This window comes from Triticum urartu, chromosome 7A (assembly GCF_056163025.1).
Source record: "Triticum urartu cultivar PI428250 chromosome 7A, HENAU_Tu73, whole genome shotgun sequence".
Classification (NCBI taxonomy): Eukaryota; Viridiplantae; Streptophyta; class Magnoliopsida; order Poales; family Poaceae; genus Triticum; species Triticum urartu.
In genome coordinates this window covers 136931552-136953498 of record NC_141879.1, presented here as the reverse complement: position 1 = coordinate 136953498, position 21947 = coordinate 136931552, and the positions used below count along the sequence as shown (strand labels likewise).

The 21947-nt window shown below is 42.9% G+C and overlaps 2 protein-coding genes across 2 annotated transcripts; both read left to right on the top strand.

The window, feature by feature from the left end:
* Positions 1-3250: 3250 nt before the first annotated feature.
* On the top strand, positions 3251-20604 carry LOC147958569 (protein FAR1-RELATED SEQUENCE 5-like). Its single transcript, XM_087532196.1, has 6 exons — positions 3251-3282; positions 4562-4826; positions 4934-5031; positions 14821-14833; positions 19827-20406; positions 20504-20604. The coding sequence occupies exons 1-6, from the start codon at positions 3251-3253 to the stop codon at positions 20602-20604; spliced, it is 1089 nt and encodes a 362-aa protein (XP_087388322.1).
* Positions 20605-20703: 99 nt separating this feature from the next.
* Positions 20704-21694, top strand: LOC147958568 (protein FAR1-RELATED SEQUENCE 5-like). The gene is made up of 3 exons (XM_087532195.1): positions 20704-20961; positions 21049-21336; positions 21449-21694. The coding sequence occupies exons 1-3, from the start codon at positions 20704-20706 to the stop codon at positions 21692-21694; spliced, it is 792 nt and encodes a 263-aa protein (XP_087388321.1).
* Positions 21695-21947: the final 253 nt, after the last annotated feature.

The following is a 21947-nucleotide window of genomic DNA, read 5'->3' as shown; positions in this document are numbered from 1 at the left end:
AGATTTGATGGATTATGGAACAAGGAGTGGCAAGAGCCTAAGCTTGGGGATGCCCATGGCACCCCCAAGATAATCTAAGGACACCTAAAAGCCAAAGCTTGGGGATGCCCCGGAAGGCATCCCCTCTTTCGTCTACTTCTATCGGTAACTTTACTTGGAGCTATATTTTTATTCGCCACATGATATGTGTTTTGCTTGGAGCGTATTTTATGATTTGAGTCTTTATTTGTTAGTTTACCACAATCATGCTTGCTATACACACCTTTTGAGAGAGCCATACATGATTTGAAATTTGTTAGAATACTCTATGTGCTTCGCTTATATCTTTTGAGTTATATAGTTTTGCTCTAGTACTTCACTTATATCTTTTAGAGCACGGTGGTAGATTTGTTTTAAACTATTGATCTCTCATGCTTCAGTTAGATTATTTTGAGAGTCTTAAAATCATGGTAATTTGCTTAAAATCCTAATATGCTTGGTATACAAGATTAATAATAAAACTTTCTTATGAGTGTGTTGAATACTATGAGAAGTTTGATACTTGATAATTGTTTTGGGATATAAAGATGGTGATATTAAAGTTGTGCTAGTTGAGTCGTTGTGAATTTGAGAAATACTTGTGTTAAAGCTTGTGATTCCCGTAGCATGCACGTATGGCGAACCATTATGTGATGAAGTCGGAGCATGATTTATTTTTGGATTGTCTTCCTTATGAGTGGCGGTCGGGGACGAGCGGTGATCTTTTCCTACCAATCTATCCCCCTAGGAGCATGCGCGTAATACTTTGCTTTGATAACTTGTAGATTTTTGCAATAAGTATATGAGTTCTTTATGACTAATGTTGACTCCATGGATTATACGCACTACTCTCACCCTTTCACCTTTGCTAGCCTCTCTAATACCGCGCACCTTTCGCCGGTATCATACACCCACCATATACCTTCCTCAAAACAACCACCATACCTACCTATTATGACATTTCCATAGCCATTCTGATATATATTGCCATGCAACTTTTCACCGTTCCGTTTATTATGACACACTCCATCATTGTCATATTGCTTAGCATGATCATGTAGTCGACATCGTATTTGTGGCAAAGCCACCGTTCATAATTCTTTCATACATGTCACTCATGAATCATTGCATATCCCGGTACACCGCCGGAGGCATTCATATAGAGCCATATTTTGTTCTAAGTATCGAGTTGTAATTTTTGAGTTGTAAGAAAAATAAAAGTGTGATGATCATCATTATTAGAGCATTGTCCCAGTGAGGAAAAGATGATGGAGACTATGATTCTCTCACATGTCGGGATGTGACTCCGGACTAAAAAAAGAGGCCATAAAAAAGGAAAAGGCCCAAATAAAAAAATTAGAGAAAAAGAGAGAAGGGACAATGTTACTATCCTTTTACCACACTTGTGCTTCAAAGTAGCACCATGATATTCATAGTAGAGAGTCTCTCATGTTATCACTTTCATATACTAGTGGGAAATTTTCATTATAGAACTTGGCTTGTATATTCCAATGATGGGCTTCCTTAAAATGCCCTAGGTCTTCATGAGCAAGCAAGTTGGATGCACACCCACTTAGTTTCTTTTTGAGCTTTCATATACTTATAGCTTTAGTGCATCCGTTGCATGGCAATCCCTACTCACTAACATTGATATCTACTGATGGGCATCTCCATAGCCCGTTGATACACCTAGTTGATGATGAGACTATCTTCTCCTTTTTTGTCTTCTCCACAACCACCATTCTATTCCACCTGTAGTGCTATATCCATGGCTCACGCTCATGTATTGCGTGAAAATTGAAAAAGTTTTGAGAATGTCAAAAGTATGAAACAATTGCATGGCTTGTCATCGGGGTTGTGCATGATTTATATATTTTGTGTGGTGAAGATGGAGCATAGCCAGACGATATGATTTTGTAGGAATAACTTTCTTTGGCCATGTTATTTTGAGAAGACATAATTGCTTTGTTAGTATGCTTAAAGTATTATTATTTTTATGTCAATATGAACTTTTGTCTTGAATCTTTCAGATCTGAATATTCATACCACAATTAAGAAGAATTACATTAAAATTATGCCAAGTAACACTCCGCATCAAAAATTCTGTTTTTATCATTTACCTACTCGAGGACGAGCAGGAATTAAGCTTGGGGATGTTTGATACGTCTCTAACGTATCTATAATTTTTGATTGCTCCATGCTATATTATCTACTGTTTTGGACATTATTGGGCTTTATTATCCACTTTTATATTATTTTTGAGACTAACCTATTAACCGGAGGCCCAACCCAGAATTGTTGTTTTTTTGCCTATTTTAGGGTTTCGAAAAAAAGAAATATCAAATGGAGTCCAAACAGAATGAAACCTTCGGAAACGTGATTTTCTCAACGAACAAGACTCGGAAGACTTGGACCCTACGTCAAGACACAAAAGAGGAGGCCACGAGGTAGGGGGGCGCCTACCCCCCCCCCCAGGCGCGCCCTCTACCCTCGTGGGCCCCATGTTTATTTTCCTATAAAATGTGAAGGATAGAAAGAATTCTTTCATAGAAATAGAATTTCATTCCTACAAACCAAAAAGCTCTAAAGGGATTTTTTTTTCTACAAAAATCCTATCCTATGAAATTTTTACAAAAATCCTTCGAACCAAAGGAGGTTTTAGTTTTTTTTCCTGGTAAAACGACAAACCAATTGGGCCCTTACACAGTTACACTACATACAAACACACACAGGGGAACACACAACTCACAAGTAATGTATTCAATTCGCGGAGCGGACTTTCAGTGCCCGGCATTGGCGCACTTAATCGATGTCGTGCGCTGCATGCGTGGTGATTTGCACAATGGGGCCCATGCCTGGATATATCAGCAATACGCGAGACATATACTGCATAGAGGTGGTACGTTTAACTCGCGTTACGGTCCAGTATGGATACACATGCGCCCCCCACCCGCCACCCGCTGGCAATTGTTCCTCCGATCGGCGTATCCAATGTGAAAACCAGCACATGTCCACTTGCATGCGCCATGATGTACCACACAACAAGGGCCTGGTACATGTTTTGGGACGCGCTGTCCTGGCTTGACCCATTCATTGCTCAGGTGTTATTATAGTCAAAACAACGGCTAGCAGGCAAAAGAAACACATGATGCGTTGGGCAGGTGGTTTGTGTGGTGTCTGTCTGGTGGAGGCTAGGTGATACATCTCGATCTGTTTCCTTCTGTCATCGAAGATGGAGTTCGTCGACATGGATGGTCAGCTAAGGTGAGGTGTTTAAGATTTGTTTTGTAGTTGGTTTGAATTGATTTCTTCTGACGTGACTTCTCTTCTCAAATGTTTAGATCGACATGCAGCTTGATACCTGGGTGCTTGAACGCGTCGCAAAGATTAAGAGATGTGATGCGTGTGCCATCAATATGTTCATCAGGATCGTCAAAGGCTTGCCATCGTGTGGATGCTTCGAGACAAATGATATGGAAGATGAGGCTCGATCACAGCTTGAAGCCACCGGGGGGGAGATGAAATAGATCTATCCATCAACAACTTATCCCGTGAGCATGCAGATAGTTTAGAGGCTGGAGCTTGCGAAGTCCGTGTGGAGGATGCAGGCGGAGCAGAAGCAACATCAACATGGAAAAGGAGGTAAGAATCAGAAAAAAATTATTAACGACGATTTTAGACGCAGCATTTTCTTCATTCGAGATTAAAGGAAAAAAATGCTGACTTGGTAGTTGTTTTTTTATAACGAACTATTGATGGTTAGCTCGTAAAATGTTCATGCTTTGTATAAAAAATCTGAACACTGAAGTAAAATGTCATGTATGCATGCGTTGGTTTTTGATGTTGTAAAATAACAAATCTTGGTCTTTATGCAATATACCCGCATGTGCGCAAATTGGTCATTTTGCAACTGTCTCGCTCATGGGCCTAGGTATTTCATATCGAATCATGGGCCTGGGTAGTTTATATAGAATTAAGGGCCTCTGTCTAAAAAAATATAAAAAGGCTGGTCCATGATCCGATATGGTAAAAAAAATTAGACATTCCTTGTTTTTATTTTACTCTGGCATGCTCTACATAATGAACATGTTTACCCGCAACAATTATGTGTTCGATATTAAAAACGATAATTGTACTGAAATGGTTAGTTGTTTGTATTAACGAAATAATTTTTGTTATTCGGGTAAAATGTTACTGCATAGTATCCAAGGGAGTCGACTTAAAAAATATGGGGATTATGCATGCGCTGGATCATAAACGATGTAAAATCACAATACTTGGTCTTCTTGCGAATATTATTCAAAGTTACTTATTGGTCCTTGCTACTAGGAAAAAAAATTGGATCATTTACCTCATGTGGCGTTCATGGGCCGTGCAAATTTAAATCCAGTAATGGGCCATTGTCCAAAAAATGTGGAGAATCTGGGCAACTATTCCGTAGTGCTGACAAAAAAATTCACGTTGTTCATATTGATATTGTTCTGTTGTCCTCTCCAAAGTTTCTTTGATACAGCTATATGTACTATTTACACATGGATTTCAGGGTTAGGCTGTCAAATGGAGATGTTGACAGAGAGTGGAGTGCAGAAAGGAAGAGCGCACTTGAATTGACCATAAGAGGATTTGCCGAGAAGAAAGAAGGCGTTGTAATAAATCCTAAAATTGGTTTGTCGTTTGATTCTCTGAACGAGGCGTACGAATTTTACAACCTCTACTCGTGGGAAATCGGATTTGGGATACGTTTTGCCAGAAGTTGTCTGAATGTCAAACGAGCCAAATGCATGCAAGAGTTGGTTTGCGGATGTGCGGTGAGTCCCATTTAGAAATTGAATAGTTTTTTCAGAATGAACACCTTGGATGATTCATGATTTTTTTTTGTGATGGTTTGATTTTAAACATACTACTCGTAGTGCAGGGCACCCCAATTAAGGAGAACATCAGATCTTCTAGGTGTGGATGTGAAGCCAAAATTCGCCTATTGCATTCGTCTGATAATGGTTGGTACATCAGCGAGCACCACATTCACTAGTAGAAAAAGGGTCAAATGTTCATCCCTTTAGCCCCGGTTTGTATTTGAGCCGGCACTAACACTAGTAGAAAACAGGGCTTTGGTCCAGGCCGGGTCAGCCCATTAGTCCTGGTTCAGTCTAGAACCGGGACCAATGTGGGCATTGGTCCCGGTTCGTGAGCCCAGGGGGCTGGCCGGGCCACGTGGGCCATTGGTCCCGATTCATTTGGACCTTTTGGTCCCGGTTGGTGGGATGAACCGGGACCAATGGGCCTCGCTCCTGGCCCACCACCATTGGTCCCGGTTGGTGGCTTGAACCGGGACCAAAGGCTCCCCTTTAGTCATGGCTCATGTCACCAACCGGGACCAATGAGGTGCCTATATATACCCCTCGCTCGCGAGCAGAGCACCCCAGTGCTCTGTTTTTCTCTGGCCGAGGGGGAGAGGGCTTTGTGGTGCTCTAGCTCACCTCCTATGCACATGAGGTGTTCGATGGAATGCCCGAGCCACACTACTTAAGCTTTCTCCTCTCGAAGCTCGACCTCCAAGCTCCATTTTCCTCGAGATTTGTCTAGATTTAGCGGTCCGTCACGCCCCGTCCCCGTCTTTACCGCCGTCGATCACCCGCGCCGATCTCATCACCGACACCACCGTGGTGAGCCTCTTGTTCTTATCTTCTTTCTGAAAGGAAAAATATTCTTACTTGTATGTTTAGATAGATACTTATATCATTTTCTTACATTTATTATTGCATCTTATATAGTGCGATGGTTTTGGTATCCGCCCCCGGCGGCCCTCGTCATGTCTATGATCCGGATGTGGTATGTATATTATGTTTATAACTATTGGTTCATTTATTGTTTATGAAAATTATGCCGACCAACGTGACATAGATTTTAATTATCTAGGATGTATGTGAATCGGAAATGCCAACCGACTCTATTGTCGGGAGGTTAAATTAGTTGAAGAAAACAATTTGTTGAAGAAAAAATAAAAAAATTAAGGAGGAGAAGATGATATTGGAGTTGCATGTTGCGGATGTCGTCGATGATCACAAGATCAAGATGGATGCAATGAGCTTGAAGATTAGAAAGATTAGAAAATATGTCATTCATACCGAGGCTTGGTATCATTATGCCGTTGGATCAATTGTTACCTTGGTTGCGATTATGATCGCATTTGTTTTCGCATTGAAATGTTTTACATAGTTTCAATGTATGGTTTAATTAATTAGATGCTCTCGAGAGCTATATGTTGTTAGATGAGAACTATGTATGCACTTTGGTTTTAATGTGATGATGAACTTCTATTAATTTGGACACTTAATTATATATAATGCACGTAGATGAACCGGCAATGGATGTACGGTGACAGACAAACCTGCGAGTACATTAAGGGTGTGCATGATTTTCTCGATGCGGCTGAGGCAAACAAGCAGAATGGTTTTATGTGTTGTCCATGCACTGAATGTGGGAATACGAGGTCTTACTCTAACCGGAAAATCCTTCACTCCCACCTGCTTTACAAGGGTTTCATGCCACACTATAATGTTTGGACGAGGCACGGAGAAATAGGAGTTATGATGGAAGACGGCAAAGAAGAAGAGTACGATGACAACTATGTGCCCCCTGAATACGGTGATGCTGCAATGGGGGGAGCTGGTGAAGATCAAGAGGAACCAGACGATGTGCCCAATGATGCTGCAACGGGTGAAGCTGCTGAAGATTAAGAGGAACCAGACGATGTGCCCGATGATGATGATCTCCGCCGGGTCATTGTCGATGCAAGGACGCAATGCGAAAGTCAAAAGGAGAAGCTAAAATTCGATCGCATGTTAGAGGATCACAAAAAAGGGGTGTACCCCAATTGCGAAGATGGCAACACAAAGCTCGGTACCGTACTGGAATTGCTGCAGTGGAAGGCAGAGAATGCTGTGGCTGACAAAGGATTTGAGAAGCTACTGAAAATATTGAAGAAGAAGCTTCCAAAGGATAACAAATTGCCCGACAGTACATACGCAGCAAAGAAGGTTGTATGCCCTCTAGGATTGGAGGTGGAGAAGATACATGCATGCCCTAAAGACTGCATCCTCTACCGCGGTGCATACAAGGATCTTAACGCATGCCCGGTATGCGGTGCATTGCGGTATAAGATCAGACGAGATGACCCTGGTGATGTTGACGGCAAGACCCCAGGAAGAGGGTGATGTGGTATGCTCCTATAATACCACGGTTGAAACGTCTGTTCAAAAACGAAGAGCATGCCAAGTTGATGCGATGGCACAGTGAGAACCGAAAGAAAGATGGGAAGTTGAGAGCACCCGTTGACGGGTCGCAGTGGAGAAAAATCGAGAGAAAGTACTGGGATGAGTTTGCAAAGGACCCAAGGAATGTATGGTTTGCTTTAAGCGCGGATGGCATTAATCCTTTCGGGGAGCAGAGCAGCAATCACAGCACCTGGCCCGTGACTCTATGTATGTATAACCTTCCCCCTTGGATGTGCATGAAGCGGAAGTTCATTATGATGCCAGTTCTCATCCAAGGCCCTAAGCAACCCGGCAACGAAATCGATGTGTAACTAAGGCCATTAGTTGAAGAACTTTTACAGCTGTGGAATGAAAACGGTGTACGTACGTGGGATGAGCACAGACAGGAGGAATTTAACCTTAAGGCGTTGCTGTTCGTGACCATCAACGATTGACCCGCTCTCAGTAACCTTTCAGGACAGACAAACAAAGGATACCACGCATGCACGCACTATTTAGATGACACTGAAAGTATATACCTGGACAAATGCAGGAAGAATGTGTACCTGGGCCATCGTCGATTTCTTCCGACCAACCATCAATGTCAAAAGAAAGGCAAGCATTTCAAAGGCGAGGTAGATCACCGGAAGAAGCCCGCCATGCGCACCGGTGATCACGTGCTTGCTATGGTCAATGATTTACACTACGTAATCTTTGGAAAGGGTCCCGGTGGACTAGCTGTTCCGAATGACGCTGAGGGACACGCACCCATGTGGAAGAAGAAATCTATATTTTGGGACCTACCCTACTAGAAAGGCTTAGAGGTCCGCTCCTCAATCGACGTGATGCACGTGACGAAGAACCTTTGCGTGAACCTGCTAGGCTTCTTGGGCGTGTATGGGAAGACAAAAGATACACCTGAGGCACGGGAGGACCTGCAACGTTTGCACGAAAAAGAAGGCATGCCTCCGAAGCAGTATAAAGGTCCTGCCAGCTACGCTCTTACGAAAGAAGAGAAAGAAATCTTCTTTGAATGCCTGCTCAGTATGAAGGTCACGACTGGCTTCTCGTCGAATATAAAGGGAATAATAAATATGCCAGAGAAAAAGTTTCAGAACCTAAAGTCTCATGACTGCCACGTGATTATGATGCAACTGCTTCCGGTTGCATTGAGGGGGCTTCTATCGGAAAACGTCCGATTAGCCATTGTGAAGCTATGTGCATTCCTCAATGCAATCTCTCAGAAGGTGATCGATCCAGAAATCGTACCAAGGCTAAGGAGTGATGTGGCGCAATGTCTTATCAGTTTCGAGCTGGTGTTCCCACCATCCTTCTTCAATATCATGACGCACGTCCTAGTTCATCTAGTCGACGAGATTGTCATCCTGGGGCCCGTATTTCTACACAATATGTTCCCCTTTGAGAGGTTCATGGGAGTCCTAAAGAAATATGTCCACAATCGCGCTAGGCCAGAAGGAAGCATCTCCATGGGCCATCAAACAGAGGATGTTATCGGGTTTTGTGTTGACTTCATTCCTGGCCTTAACAAGATAGGTCTCCCTAAATCGCGGTATGAGGGGAGACTGACTGGAAAAGGCACTCTTGGAAGAGACTCAATAATATGCAGGGACGGATATTCTTGGTCTCAAGCACACTACACAGTTCTACAGAACTCTACCTTGGTGACCCCGTATGTCGATGAACACAAGAACAGTCTACGCTCCAAACACCCGGAATAGTGCGACGACTGGATTACATGTGAACACGTCAGGACTTCCAGCAGTTGGTTGGAAACACGTCTCAGAGGTGACAACACTGTTTGTGATGAGTTGTACTTGTTGTTCAGGGGACCATCTTTGACTGTATTGACTTACAAAGGATACGAGATAAATGGGAATACATTTTACACGATTGCCCAAGATCAAAAGAGCACCAACCAAAACAGCGGTGTCCGCTTTGATGCAGCAACCGAGAGCGGAAAGGATACATATTATGGTTACATAGTGGACATATGGGAACTTGACTACGGACCTGATTTTAAGGTCCCTTTATTTAAGTGCAAATGGGTCAATCTGTTAGGCGGCGGGGTACAGGTAGACCCACAGTACGGAATGACAACAGTGGATCTGAAAAATCTTGGGTACACTGACGAACCGTTCGTCCTAGCCAATGATGTGGCACAGGTTATCTATGTGAAGGACATGTCTATCAAACCGAGAAAAAGAAAAGATAAGGAAGCGAATACATCATACGATGAGTCAAAGCGCCACATAGTTCTTTCAGAAAAAAGGGACATCCTGGGAGTGGACGGCAAGACACACATGTCTGAAGATTATGAAAAGTTTCATGAAATTCCTCCCTTCAATGTCAAGGCTGACCCAAGCATCCTGATAAACAATGAAGATTATCCATGGTTACGGCGCAATAAGCAAATGACACAAGTGAAGAAAAAGTTAAGACTTTCTCCCGCAACTTTGTAACACACGAACATGCTACCATTGTCTGTTTTGTACATGCACATGCTATGTGGGTGAAATTATGATACCATCCCAACTTTCAACTTTTTCAGAGTTCATTTGAAATGCTTTCATGTCTTATGGTTCGGCCCTCGTAATACCATGACCATTAGTCCCTGGCCCATGCCAACTTTCAAACCGGGACTAAAGGGTTGGTCCTCGTTGCGGGCCGAGTTTAGTCCCACCTCGCCAACCGAAGGGGCTCACACCGGTTTATAAGCCCTTCCCTCTCTGCCTTGTTGAGCTCCTCTCAAAGTGAAAATAGATGCCCTAATAGAGAAAAGTTTAACCTAAAATCATAGTGAATTTCTCTGAAATTCATAGAAATTTACTAGGAATTTAGGTTGAATTTTCTCTATAAGCGCATCTATTCTCATTTTTTTAGTAAGTTAATCACAAACTTGTGATTCAAACAATTTTCAAAGAATTCAAATTTTAACTATTCAAATTTGAAAACTAATGGCACTAACAGAAAGTTTATAATTTTTCTAAAACTAATGGCACTAACAGAAAGTTTATAATTTTGCTAACCTAAAAGCAAACAGAATTAAAAATTAAAGAAAAAAACAAAAGAAAATAAATAATGCAAAAAACAAATCAAAAAAATAGGAAAAAAACTATTTTTATAGTAAAGTTAACCACAAAATAAAATAAATAAAGCAACAAAGAAAACTAAAAAACTAAAGAAGTGTTTCCAAATTTGAAAACTAATGGCACTAACAGAAAGTTTATAATTTTTCTAAAACTAATGGCACTAACAGAAAGTTTATAATTTTGCTAACCTAAAAGCAAACAGAATTAAAAATTAAAGCAAAAAACAAAAGAAAATAAATAATGCAAAAAACAAATCAAAAAAACAGGAAAAAAACTATTTTTATAGTAAAGTTAATCACAAAATAAAATAAATAAAGTAACAAAGAAAACAAAAAAACTAAAAAAGTGTTTTCAAATGTGAAAACTAATGGCACTAACAGAAAGTTTATAATTTTTCTAAAACTAATGGCACTAACAGAAAGTTTATAATTTTGCTAACCTAAAAGCAAACAGAATTAAAAATTAAAGCAAAAAACAAAAGAAAATAAATAATGCAAAAAACAAATCAAAAAACAGGAAAAAAACTATTTTTATAGTAAAGTTAATCACAAAATAAAATAAATAAAGCAACAAAGAAAACAAAAAAACTAAAAAAGTGTTTTCAAATTTGAAAACTAATGGCACTAACAGAAAGTTTATAATTTTTCTAAAACTAATGGCACTAACAGAAAGTTTATAATTTTGCTAACCTAAAAGCAAACAGAATTAAAAATTAAAGCAAAAAACAAAAGAAAATAAATAATGCAAAAAACAAATCAAAAAAACGGGAAAAAACTATTTTTATAGTAAAGTTAATCACAAAATAAAATAAATAAAGCAACAAAGAAAACAAAAAAACTAAAAAATTATTTTCAAATTTGAAAACTAATGGCATTAACAAAAAGTTTATAATTTTTATAAAACTAAAAGCATAAAGAATTAAAAAATAAAGCAAAAAACAAAAGAAAATAAATAAAGCAACGAAAAAAACAAAAAAATGCCACCTACTGGGCCACCACGGCCTGAATACGACTAGAAACCCTACCATGGGCCAGGATTCAGGCCCGCGGCAGGTCCAGTAGGCCCACAGGCATTGCAGTGACAGATTAGGCCTGAAAGCCTGAAGTTGAGAGGAGCTCGGGAGGGTGGGCGCAGTAGCGCTTATAAACCACTCCTGAGCCCTGTCAACTAGCGAGGTGGGACTAAACTTTTGGGCGCGGGGCAACACAAGGCCATTGGTCCCGGTTGGTGGGAAGAACCGGGACCAAAGGGGGGCATTGGTCCCGGTTCACCTCACCAACCGGGACCAAAGGCCGCCGCTTCCCGCCCTTTGGGCTGCTGAAAAGAGGCCTTTGGTCCCGGTTGGTGGCACCAACCAAGACTAAAGGGGGGGCATTGGTCCCGGGTTGAGCCACAAACCGGGACCAATACCTTTCCTATATAACCAAACACTTAGGAAATTTCCCCCACCCGCCATTCTTCTCTCCAAACGCCGCCAGGCTGCTGCGCTGCTCCTCGACGCCGGCTGCCCCGACGTCGTTGTCGCCTCCCCTAGCCGCCCGAGGTCGCCGTCGCCGCCCGCTCGCCGTCGCCCGTGCCCTCGCCCGACGCCGTCGCCGATCGCCGCCCTGCCCCGACGCGCGTCGCGCGCCCCGGCCCACCCGTCACCGTCGCCCTGCCCTGCCCCGCCCGTCGCCGTCGCCCCTGCCCCGCCCGTCGTCGTCGCCCCGCCCCGCCCGTCGCCGTCGCCCCGCCCCGCCCGTCGCCGTCGCCCCGGCCCGCCCGTTGTCGTCGCCCTGCCCGTTGGTCCGGCTGGCGCCCCTCCCCTGTTTTTTTATATATTATATATGCTTGTGTATATTGCCTCTTTGTGTATATTATGTATATATGTCAGTATATGTATTGTGTATATTCCTTCTTTTCAGATTTTTTTTCATATATATGTTTGTATTTTGTATTTTTCTTTTTTATAAAAATGTATATATGTTTTTATGTTCTCTGTGTATATATGTTCATATATGCAAAAGTTAGGTTTAAATATTTAGAAAAGGATTATCTATATATGTTCTCTGATTTAGTACATTTTAGGTTACTTTCATTTTTAGAAAAGTTTTATATATTTAGGAGAGGAAAAAGGAAAATAAGAAGAGGAAAAAGGAGAAGAAAAGGAGAGGAAGAAAAGCAAGAGGAGAAGAAGAAAGGAATAGAGGAGAAGAAGAAAAAATAGAAAAAGAAATTTTTTTCTATTTTTTCTTCTTCTCCTCTATTCCTTTCTTCTTCTCCTCTTTTTTTCTTCTTTTTTTTCTTCGATCTTCTCCTCTATTCCTTTCTTCTTCTCCTCTTTTTATTTCTTCTTCGTTTTCTTCAACACGAGGAGGGGGTCGATATAATCCCCTCCCGATAGGAAAGTTTTATATAGAAAGTTACAATTTTAGAAAAGTTTTATATATGCAAAAGTTACAATTTTAGAAAAAGAAGGATAGGAAAGAAGAAAATAAGAAGAGGAAAGAAAGAAGAAGAGGAGAGGAAAAGAAGAGGAGAAATAAATAAGAAGAAAAAAAAGAATAAAAAGAAGAGGAGAAGAAGAAAGGAATAGTGGAGAGGAAGAGAAAATAGATATTCCTTTCTTCTTCTCCTCTTTTTTTCTTCTTTTTTTCTTCGATCTTCTCCTCTAGCTATTCCTTTCTTCTTCTCCTCTTTTGTCTTCTTCTTCTTCTTAATTTTTATCGGGAACGAGGGTGTCGAGGATCGCCGAGGGGTCGAGGGTCGGGAACTAGGGTAGAGGGTTGAGGGTCGTTAAGGGGTCAAGGGTCGAGGGTTTCAGGGTCGAGGGTTCGAGGGTTCTATAGGGTCTAGGGATCGAGGGTCGAGGGTTCCAGGGTCGTCTAGGGGTTGAGGGTTTCAGGGTCGTCGAGGGTTCGAGGGGTCGAGGATCGCCGAGGGGTCAAGAGAGGTTTCCTAGTGTCAAAGTATTGAAGAAATCCATGGCTTCATCATTAGCCGGAAGTAACCAGTGCATGATGAAGTCCTCCAAAGTTATTTTGGAATGGTGTCCCGGATAGGATAATTTGCCTTTTTGTATGAATTTCAGCAAAGGCCTTCCAAATAACGATACTTGGAAGGTGTTGCTGAACTTTGTACCAAAAAGCGAATTATCTTATCTGGGACTCCGTTCCAAAATAACTTTGGAGAGCTTCGTACCATCATGCACATGTTACTTTCGCCTAATGATGAAGACATGGTTTTGTTGAATCCTTTGACACTAGGCAACCTTCCGACCCCTCGACGATCCTCTCGAACATGAGAGGAAGAACAGGATAAAAAAAGAAGAGGAAGAAGAAAAAAAGAGGAGAAGAAAGAATAGAGGAGTTCTTCTCCTCTATTCTTTCTTCTCCTCTTTTTTTTCTTCTTCTTCCTCTTTTTTTATCGGGAACGAGGGTCGTCGAGGGACATATAGATGTAGTGTCGTCGTTGTCGATATATACCCCCTCCCGATAGCTTCAACACGTGGGGGGGTCGAGGCCACTAATTAATATATATGATTCCTTACTATGATTAGGTAGCTAGTTCTATGTTTGGCACTAATATATCCATCTGTCATGTTTGAATAATAATTGCCATGTTGTAAATATTTGTAGAAACTATGGACACCGCCCTAGACGAAGAAAAAGAAGCGTTGTTGAGGGACATAATCGCAGAAGGAAGTGATGCCGTCTCGTTGTTTCTCAACGACACCGATGGTCTGGAAGGAGAGGGTGAACAAGCTGGCTTCGGTGACCTAATGCCGGTGCAAGAAGAAGAACATGAGGACGGCTCCGGTGACCCAATGCCGGTGCAAGAAGGAGACCGTGATGACGGCTCCGGTGACCGAACCGAGTCCGGCCAGGTATGTATATTAGTTAAGCCTGTGCTGACTAGCTGATTGATGCATTCATTGTTTTGGTATGTACACATATTAATTAAGTCTTTGTTGTTTTTTCTAGCCCTCTGGATCGAGCACAACTTCGGTAAAGAGACGAGGCCCGAAGAAAAAGTTGAGCTCGGATGAAAAGTTTGAGATCATAGCAATCGCGCCCGACGGCCAACCGATTGAACCCCTCCGGACAAAGAGCGCATTTGTTGCTCAGTGCGGGGTTCTGGTTAGGGACAAGATCCCGATAAGCATCCAGCAATGGTTTAAGCCGGCTACAGAAGACCCTGAGGTGTCTTATGTCAATGATATGCAGAAAAATGATCTTTGGACTGAGCTGAAGTCAAATTTCACCCTACCGCCAGAGGATAATCCAGAGAACCCAGTTAAAGAGCAATTAATCAAGTCTTTTGCTCTTAAGAGGATGGCAGAACTATTCAGGAGGTGGAAGAAAGAGCTGAATAAGTTTGTCGAAAATAATGAGACACCAAAATTCAAGGGCAGATATAAGAAGATCAGAGATCACTGGCCCGCATTTGTGGCCCACAAGACATCGGAAAAGAGTAAGAAGATGTCGGCGACAAACAAGCAAAATGCTGCGAAGAAGATGCTTCACGATCGCACGGGGTCAGGTGGCTACCTCGTAGCCCGGCCTAAGTGGGCCAAGACTGAGAATGATCTGGTTGATAAAGGGATCGAACCAGAGACAATTAGCTGGCCAGACCGTTGCCGGACTTGGTTCTTCGGGGCTGGCGGAACCTTGGACCCTGTAACAGGGAAGTGCATTTGGACGAACGATCAAATGGACATACCAGTCAGGAAGCTTAAGCAGTATATCGAAGCAGCGCAGCAAGGGAAGTTCTTTCCAGACAGAGAGAACGACGAGCTCACAATGGCCCTCGGGAATCCTGAGCACCCTGGACGGACACGAGGCACGCCAGGCTCCATTTCGTGGAAGGTTGGGTTTCTGGACGCAGGCGGTTACAAATCCCATGAGAGGACGAAAAAAGTGCAGCAGACCCAAATGCAGGCGCTGCAAGCAAGGGTAGACGCGATAGAGGAACGAGAAGCAAATCGCAGCAAACGTACTGCCGAAGCCTCCCCCGAAGCTACCCCGCCATCTCAGCGCAGAAGCAGCGTGGCTTCCATCGAGCTGCTTCAGCCGGAGCATGCCTTGATGGCTCATGCCAGCTATCCCGTGGATGCTATCACGGAGTCTCAAAATTGCCACCTTATGACGCAATGGATGAATTTGAAGGTCAAGGCGGCTGTTTTGTTTATCCTACTGAACCCGGCGCAACTTTTCACTGCCGGCCGATTCCAGAAGGATATGCTAGGGTGATGGTGGATGAAATAACGGAGGGATTTTAGGACCTCCAGCTTGACCACCCTACCGGTGAAGGGGAGACTCGGCTGGGGTCTGCTTTGAAGACTCCATGCCTATGGCGGAAGGAGCTCATCAACCTTCCGAACTGGACGCCTCCGCCTCCGGCGAGTCAGGGCACTCCGCCTCCTCCACCGCCTCCTCCTCCGGCGAGTGACGATCAGGGCCCTCGGCCGGCTCCTTCTCCGGCGCGTGGCGGCACTCCGCCTCCTTCTCCGCCTGCGCCGACGCGCCCGAGCAGCCAGCCTCCTCCTTCTCTGCCTCGTCAGCAAGGGCGGAAGAGACCTGCCGCCGCTCTAGCTGCTCCGGCGTGTCGTAGTCCTTCTCCTCCGCCTCGTAAGCAAGTAAAGAAGATAACCGCTCCGTCTGCTCGGTCGGCGTCTAGCAGTACAACCAGAGGCGGGAGGACATACAGATTCGGTCCTTCTCTGAAGACTCCAGAGAAGTTACCACATGAGAGGACCCCGGAGGAGAACGCCGAGATTGCGCGAACCGAAGTGGATGACTGGTTTCAAGGGTTGAGAGCAAAGAGACATCCACCTCCGGAGGAGAAGGTAGATCCGGTGAAAGTGAAGCGCACTCTGGCTGCCCTGGCAAAACCACCCAAGTCTCCGCCAAAAGGCAACTATGAGCGCATTATTGCAAAGACATGGGCCGAAGCGGAGCGGTCGGGAAGTACAGTCAGTGATCAAAGGCTGAAAGAACGACGAGCAGCTGGGAAACAAATTGCCCAGCTCGGCGAACAAGCAAAGCAATCGTGCCCCCCCCCTCAAGGTGCCTAGCGACATCGTCGATCCAAGGATGGTGCCCGGTTATGGCAATGTTGACGATTACCTGCCCGACGATGTACATTATGATCCCATGGAGGTGCAGCTACACAGATACGAGTACGGGAAGCCTCTCGTCAAAGATGAAAAATCTTTAACAACGATGATGCGAAGATTACATGATTGGTACTTGAAAATCTGCAGAGAGTCTGGGGGGAGGAGTACTTTGTATGCGAGAGTTAAACCGGAGCATGACCTCGTTGGAATTGAACTGTTGCCTATTCCATTTGAGGAGTTCTATCAGTTTTTCAATCAATTGGCCCTCGATAAAACAACGATCACCTGCTACTGTCTGTAAGTACTACTACTTCTGTCATTAAGTCTCTCTATATAGCTCATCTCTTTCATTGCATGTATTTATAATTATCCTCACTATATTATGCAGAATGAAGATCGCCGAATTGAAGAAAAGACAAATCGGTGATATTGGGTTCGTTAACACATATCTCATAGATGCAACTGAGGTTCAACATCGTCCCAGAGATACCGAGGCCAACTTGCTACAATCATTCAAAAAAAATGAAAACAAAGATATAATACTCTTTCCTTACAACTTCAAGTGAGTGTTACTGTCTTGTGCATATTCGGTTTTCCTTATATATTAGTCCAGGTTATAGTAATGTAATTGATGAGTTATGCATGAGTGTGCAGTTTCCACTATATTCTCCTAGAGATTAGGCTTGAGCAGGGAGTAGTAACCGTCTTGGACTCTAAACGAAAAGATCCCCAGGAGTATGCGGACATGACTGAAATCCTCAAGAAGTAAGTTAAATCGATCATTATCCACCATATCAACAACTTTGTTCATTTCCTGATATCAAGTAATTGTTTTCTTTGTCCGGCAGGGTTTGGAGAAAATTCACCAGAAAAGTTCTGGGACTGCCGAAGGAGCTGGAATTTAGACACCCGAAAGTAAGTACTATAGTAGCATGTTCCGCGCATCTCCTAGTGATTCAAGCGCTAGTTTCATCAATACCATTTACCATTCTTGCTTATCAGTTTGATTGACATTTCTTGTAAAGTGGTTGTGGCAGAAACAAGGGAATGATTTATGTGGATACTACGTCTGCGAGTCCATCCGCCACACGACCTGTGAGCGGGGCGGGTACTCTGACGAACAATATGAAGTACGTAAATAACAACATTCACAATTTTATTTTATTACCATCATTTGTATTGAGTTTCATTCATTCATATATATATGTATTGACCCCCTTCTTCAAATTAGATGTTTCGAAAGCGGGATGAACTCCTAGCACCAGCTCGCATGCGAGCAATTCAAGAGGAATTGGCGGCATTCTTTCTTGACCACGTGATCGCTGAAGACGGAGAATACTATGTGGACCATGAGTCCGTATGATTATATTTGTAAGAGATAATTATTGTATATATGTAGCCGGTAGTGTCGGATAGATATACGAGAACTTGTTGTTCGACCAATCTCTCGGAGAAGGAGAGGTGGTCAATATCACTTCTCTCTGTATGCATATATGTTCATGACGATCTTCTATTTCCTTCGTTTGCTTACTAGCTAACTAGCGTGTCTAGTCCTCTCTATACGTATGTATAGTACGTAGCGTCGACCAAGCACGGACATAAGAGAGGACACTTCTCTCTATTAATTATAACTAGCTAACACAATATATGGAACACCTAAATTAACCCCCCAAAACCCCCAACCCCCCCCCCCTTTCAAAAAAAAACCCCCAGCCACAGAAATGTTGACGCGTGGATGCCTATTGGTCCTGGTTGGTGCCACCAACCGGGACCAAAGGGTCTCCTGCCTGGGCTCCGCGCACAGGCCACGTGGAGGCCCATCAGTCCCGGTTCTGGATTGAACCGGGACTAAAGGGGCAGGGCATTAGTATCGACACTTTAGTCCCGGTTCAGGAACCGGGACTAAAGGCCCTTACGAACCGGGACAACAAGCCCTTTTTCTACCGGTGTAATGTGACCATTAGTGCCGGTTCGAATGGCTATGCATTAGTGCCGGTTCGTAATGAACCTTTAGTACCGGTTCGTGCCACGAACCGGTACTAAAGGGGTGGTGGCAGGCTGGCGTCAGGCCAGGGCCCCACGAGCCCCTTTAGTGACGGTTTGTGACACAAACCGGTACTAAAGGTCTAACCTATAGTACCGGTTTGTGTCACCAACCGGCACTAAAGAGTCTTAACCTATAGTCCCGGTTGGAGACACAAACCGTCACTATAGGGCAATTTTCAAACTCTACCCCCACCCCCCCCCGGTGTATCGCCATTTCAGTTTTGAAAATATCAAAAGAAAATGATAAAAACTTCAAAAAATAAAATCCTTCGAGAGGTAGTTATATTACTACATCTACTAGTTAGAAAAATTTGAAAACTTAAATTTGGACATGTTTTGCAAAAAGTGTAGGGAAAATGTAAAACGGCTATAACTTTTGCATACGATGTCGGAAAAAACGTATAATATATCAAAAAATTCAGCACGAAAATCCGCATCCGATGGAGACTGCCTACGGCCTGTTTGCAATTTTTTAGAATCCTCAAATTCCAAAAGGAAAAAAAGATATGGTCAAATTTCAGTTTTTTTAAAAAAAATTGGTTAAATCTGGTCAAACTACTTATTCAAGAAGTATTAATGTTACTACATAATTATTCAAGAATATTAGTGTTAATAAATAATTATTTCAATTTTTTGAATTTTGGTCAAATCTGGTCAAACTATGGTCAAACTGTGGTCAAACTATGGTCAAACTTATTCAAGAAATATTAGTGTTACTAAATAATTACTATTTTTTAGAATAATAGTTTCAAACTCAAACGGTGAAACGTGTGACCTAATGCTCAAGCTAAACTGCTGAGTGTTAATAGGATTGACAGCTTACATTTGTCAGGAAAACAACAAGTGCAGACTTGGAATGTAGGGGTAATAGAACTCCGAAGTTAAGCGTGCTCAGGCTGGGGGAGTGAGAGGATGGGTGACCGGCCGGGAAGTTAGGCGATTTGGAATGAGTGATCCACACATGTGCAGTTAAGAGAGGTGATTAGAGACTAAATCATCTAATAATTCAGAAAAATTAAAAATCGAAAAAAAAAATCAAATTTTTTCCAAAAATTTCAAAAAAAAATTCAAATTTTTTTCAAAAGAAAACCTTTAGTACCGGTTGGTAACACCAACCGGTACTAAAGGTCCCCCATACCAGGGCGCGAGCTCACGCCACATGGTGGCACTTTAGCGCCGGTTCGTGCCGAACCGGTACTAAAGGGGGGCCTTTAGTGCCCACCCTTTAGTGCCGGTTATGGAACCGGCACTAAAGACCCTTATGAACCGGTTTTAAAGCTCCGTTTTCTACTAGTGATTGAGCATAACCACCCGTTGTCGACTAATTGTGGGCAGAAACTACATTGGAAGTCGCATAGGTACATTGATATACACACAAAAGACTTGGTGAAGCAACTCCGTGAGAATAATGTAAGCCTTAGCAAGGTATACAGTATTGTTGGCAGTTTCTTTGGTACTTTGGAAAATGTACCTTTCACCAAAAGGTCGTTGCGTACCCTGTGTGGGAAAATGAGCAGAGACCAATCTGACCATGACGCGACGAAAATGGTTACTTTGCTACAAGACCTTAAAGCCGCAGATCCAGATTTCACGTACAACGTACAGGCTGATGATGAATCGAGGGTGAAGACATTGATGCGGGTGACAGGGAGGGGGGTAGACCAGTACAGATTTTTTGGTGATGCAATTACATTTGACACCACTTACCGAACTAATCTCTATGACATGCCATTCGGTTTGTTTGTTGGTGTGAACAACCATTTTCAAAGTATTATCTTTGGTGGTGTTCTAATGAGGGATGAAACAGTTGAAAGTTTTAAACGGGTATTCAGGGAGTTCGTGAGAATGGTTGGTGGGAAACACCCGGTTACAATGTTGACAGGTTTGTACTATTAAACACAACAACAAAATCATTATTTGTTTCTCCTACACAAAGTGCTTACCAAAGGGCAATAACACTTGTAAAATGTATGTTGCAGATCAGGCACGGGCTATGGAGTTGGCTATAATCGATGAATTGCCAAACACCACCCATCGTTGGTGCAAGTGGCATGTGGTGAAGAAAGCAAAAGAAAGCTAGGGAGTTCTTTATGGTAAGAAGTCAGAGTTCAAAAAAGACTTCCAAATGTTGGTCCACCATGTCCTAACTAAAGAAGAGTTTGAGAACGAGTGGGATGTAATGTTAGCCAAATATGGTTTGCAAAAACACCATTTCCTAACACAAATATATGGGGTTAGGCATAAGTGGGCGAAGCCATACTTCATGGGAGTATTTTGTGCCAAGATGACAAGCACACAACGAAGTGAAAGTGCAAACCATTTGTTGAAGGGGTACGTCCCTCCTGGATGCCCAATGCATCTTTTCGTTAAGCAATTCGAGAAGATATTATTTGATAGGGATTCGGAGGAAAGCTATCAAGAGAAGATAACTGCAATTGTAAGTTTGTTTTTTATTTTATAAACAACGAATATGAAAAAACCAACAAAATGCTTTATTATAACCTTTCATCATTACATCATGAAGGCTGGTGTGGTGCTGAAGGGTAATTGGCCGTTGGAACGTCATGCAAGCAAAATATACACAAGGAGTATGTTTGAGCAGTTTGGTGAATCGTTGTATAAGGCTGGGTTGTATGTAACTGAAGAGGTGGAACCTGGAAGGAAACACATGGTTACTCATGTAGACGCCGAAAGAAGGAGCAGTTGGTGCAAATCAGTGTTCTATGTTGTTGTTGATATGGACAGGACAGAGTTTGTTTGCGAGTGTGGCTTCTTTGAACATGGTGGCATGCTGTGTGCTCACGCGATAAAGGTACGAAAAAAATAAAGCTTTTGATAGAGGAGAGATGCTTTCTAATTATGTCAATTTTTTTTAAACAGTGGTGGACTAATTTTTCCTGGGAAATTATCATTCTAACAAACAGGTCATGCTGGACATGGGTCTATCAGAGATACCTAAAAAACACATATTAAAGAGATGGACATGGGACGCAAGAGATATTTTACTAGATGATCTTGTTAGGTACCAGAATGACAATGGACGTCCCAAGGCTGACACATACAGGCACTCTAAGTTGCACCATGCAGCTTTGGCATTTGTCAGGCAAGGGGATGCAGATGTCGAGTCGTACGGCAATCATATTGTTGCAACAAGCAAGCGAGAAAATTAAACCACTGTGTGTGATAAGAGATGGGATGGGAGTAGCAGATAAAGAAGCTGCAGCGAAAGCCATTGCAGATGACAATGACAGTGTCGTAGCTCAGTGGGGTAACTATGATGATGTTTCTACAATTAGCAAGGCAGCAGAAAGGAAACGACCAGCTGGCCGTCCAACAAATAGTAGAGACAGAGCTCCGTATGAATAGGCAGTGAAACGCACACGCTTTTGCAAGATATGTCGCGGAGAGGGGCACAAAAGCACA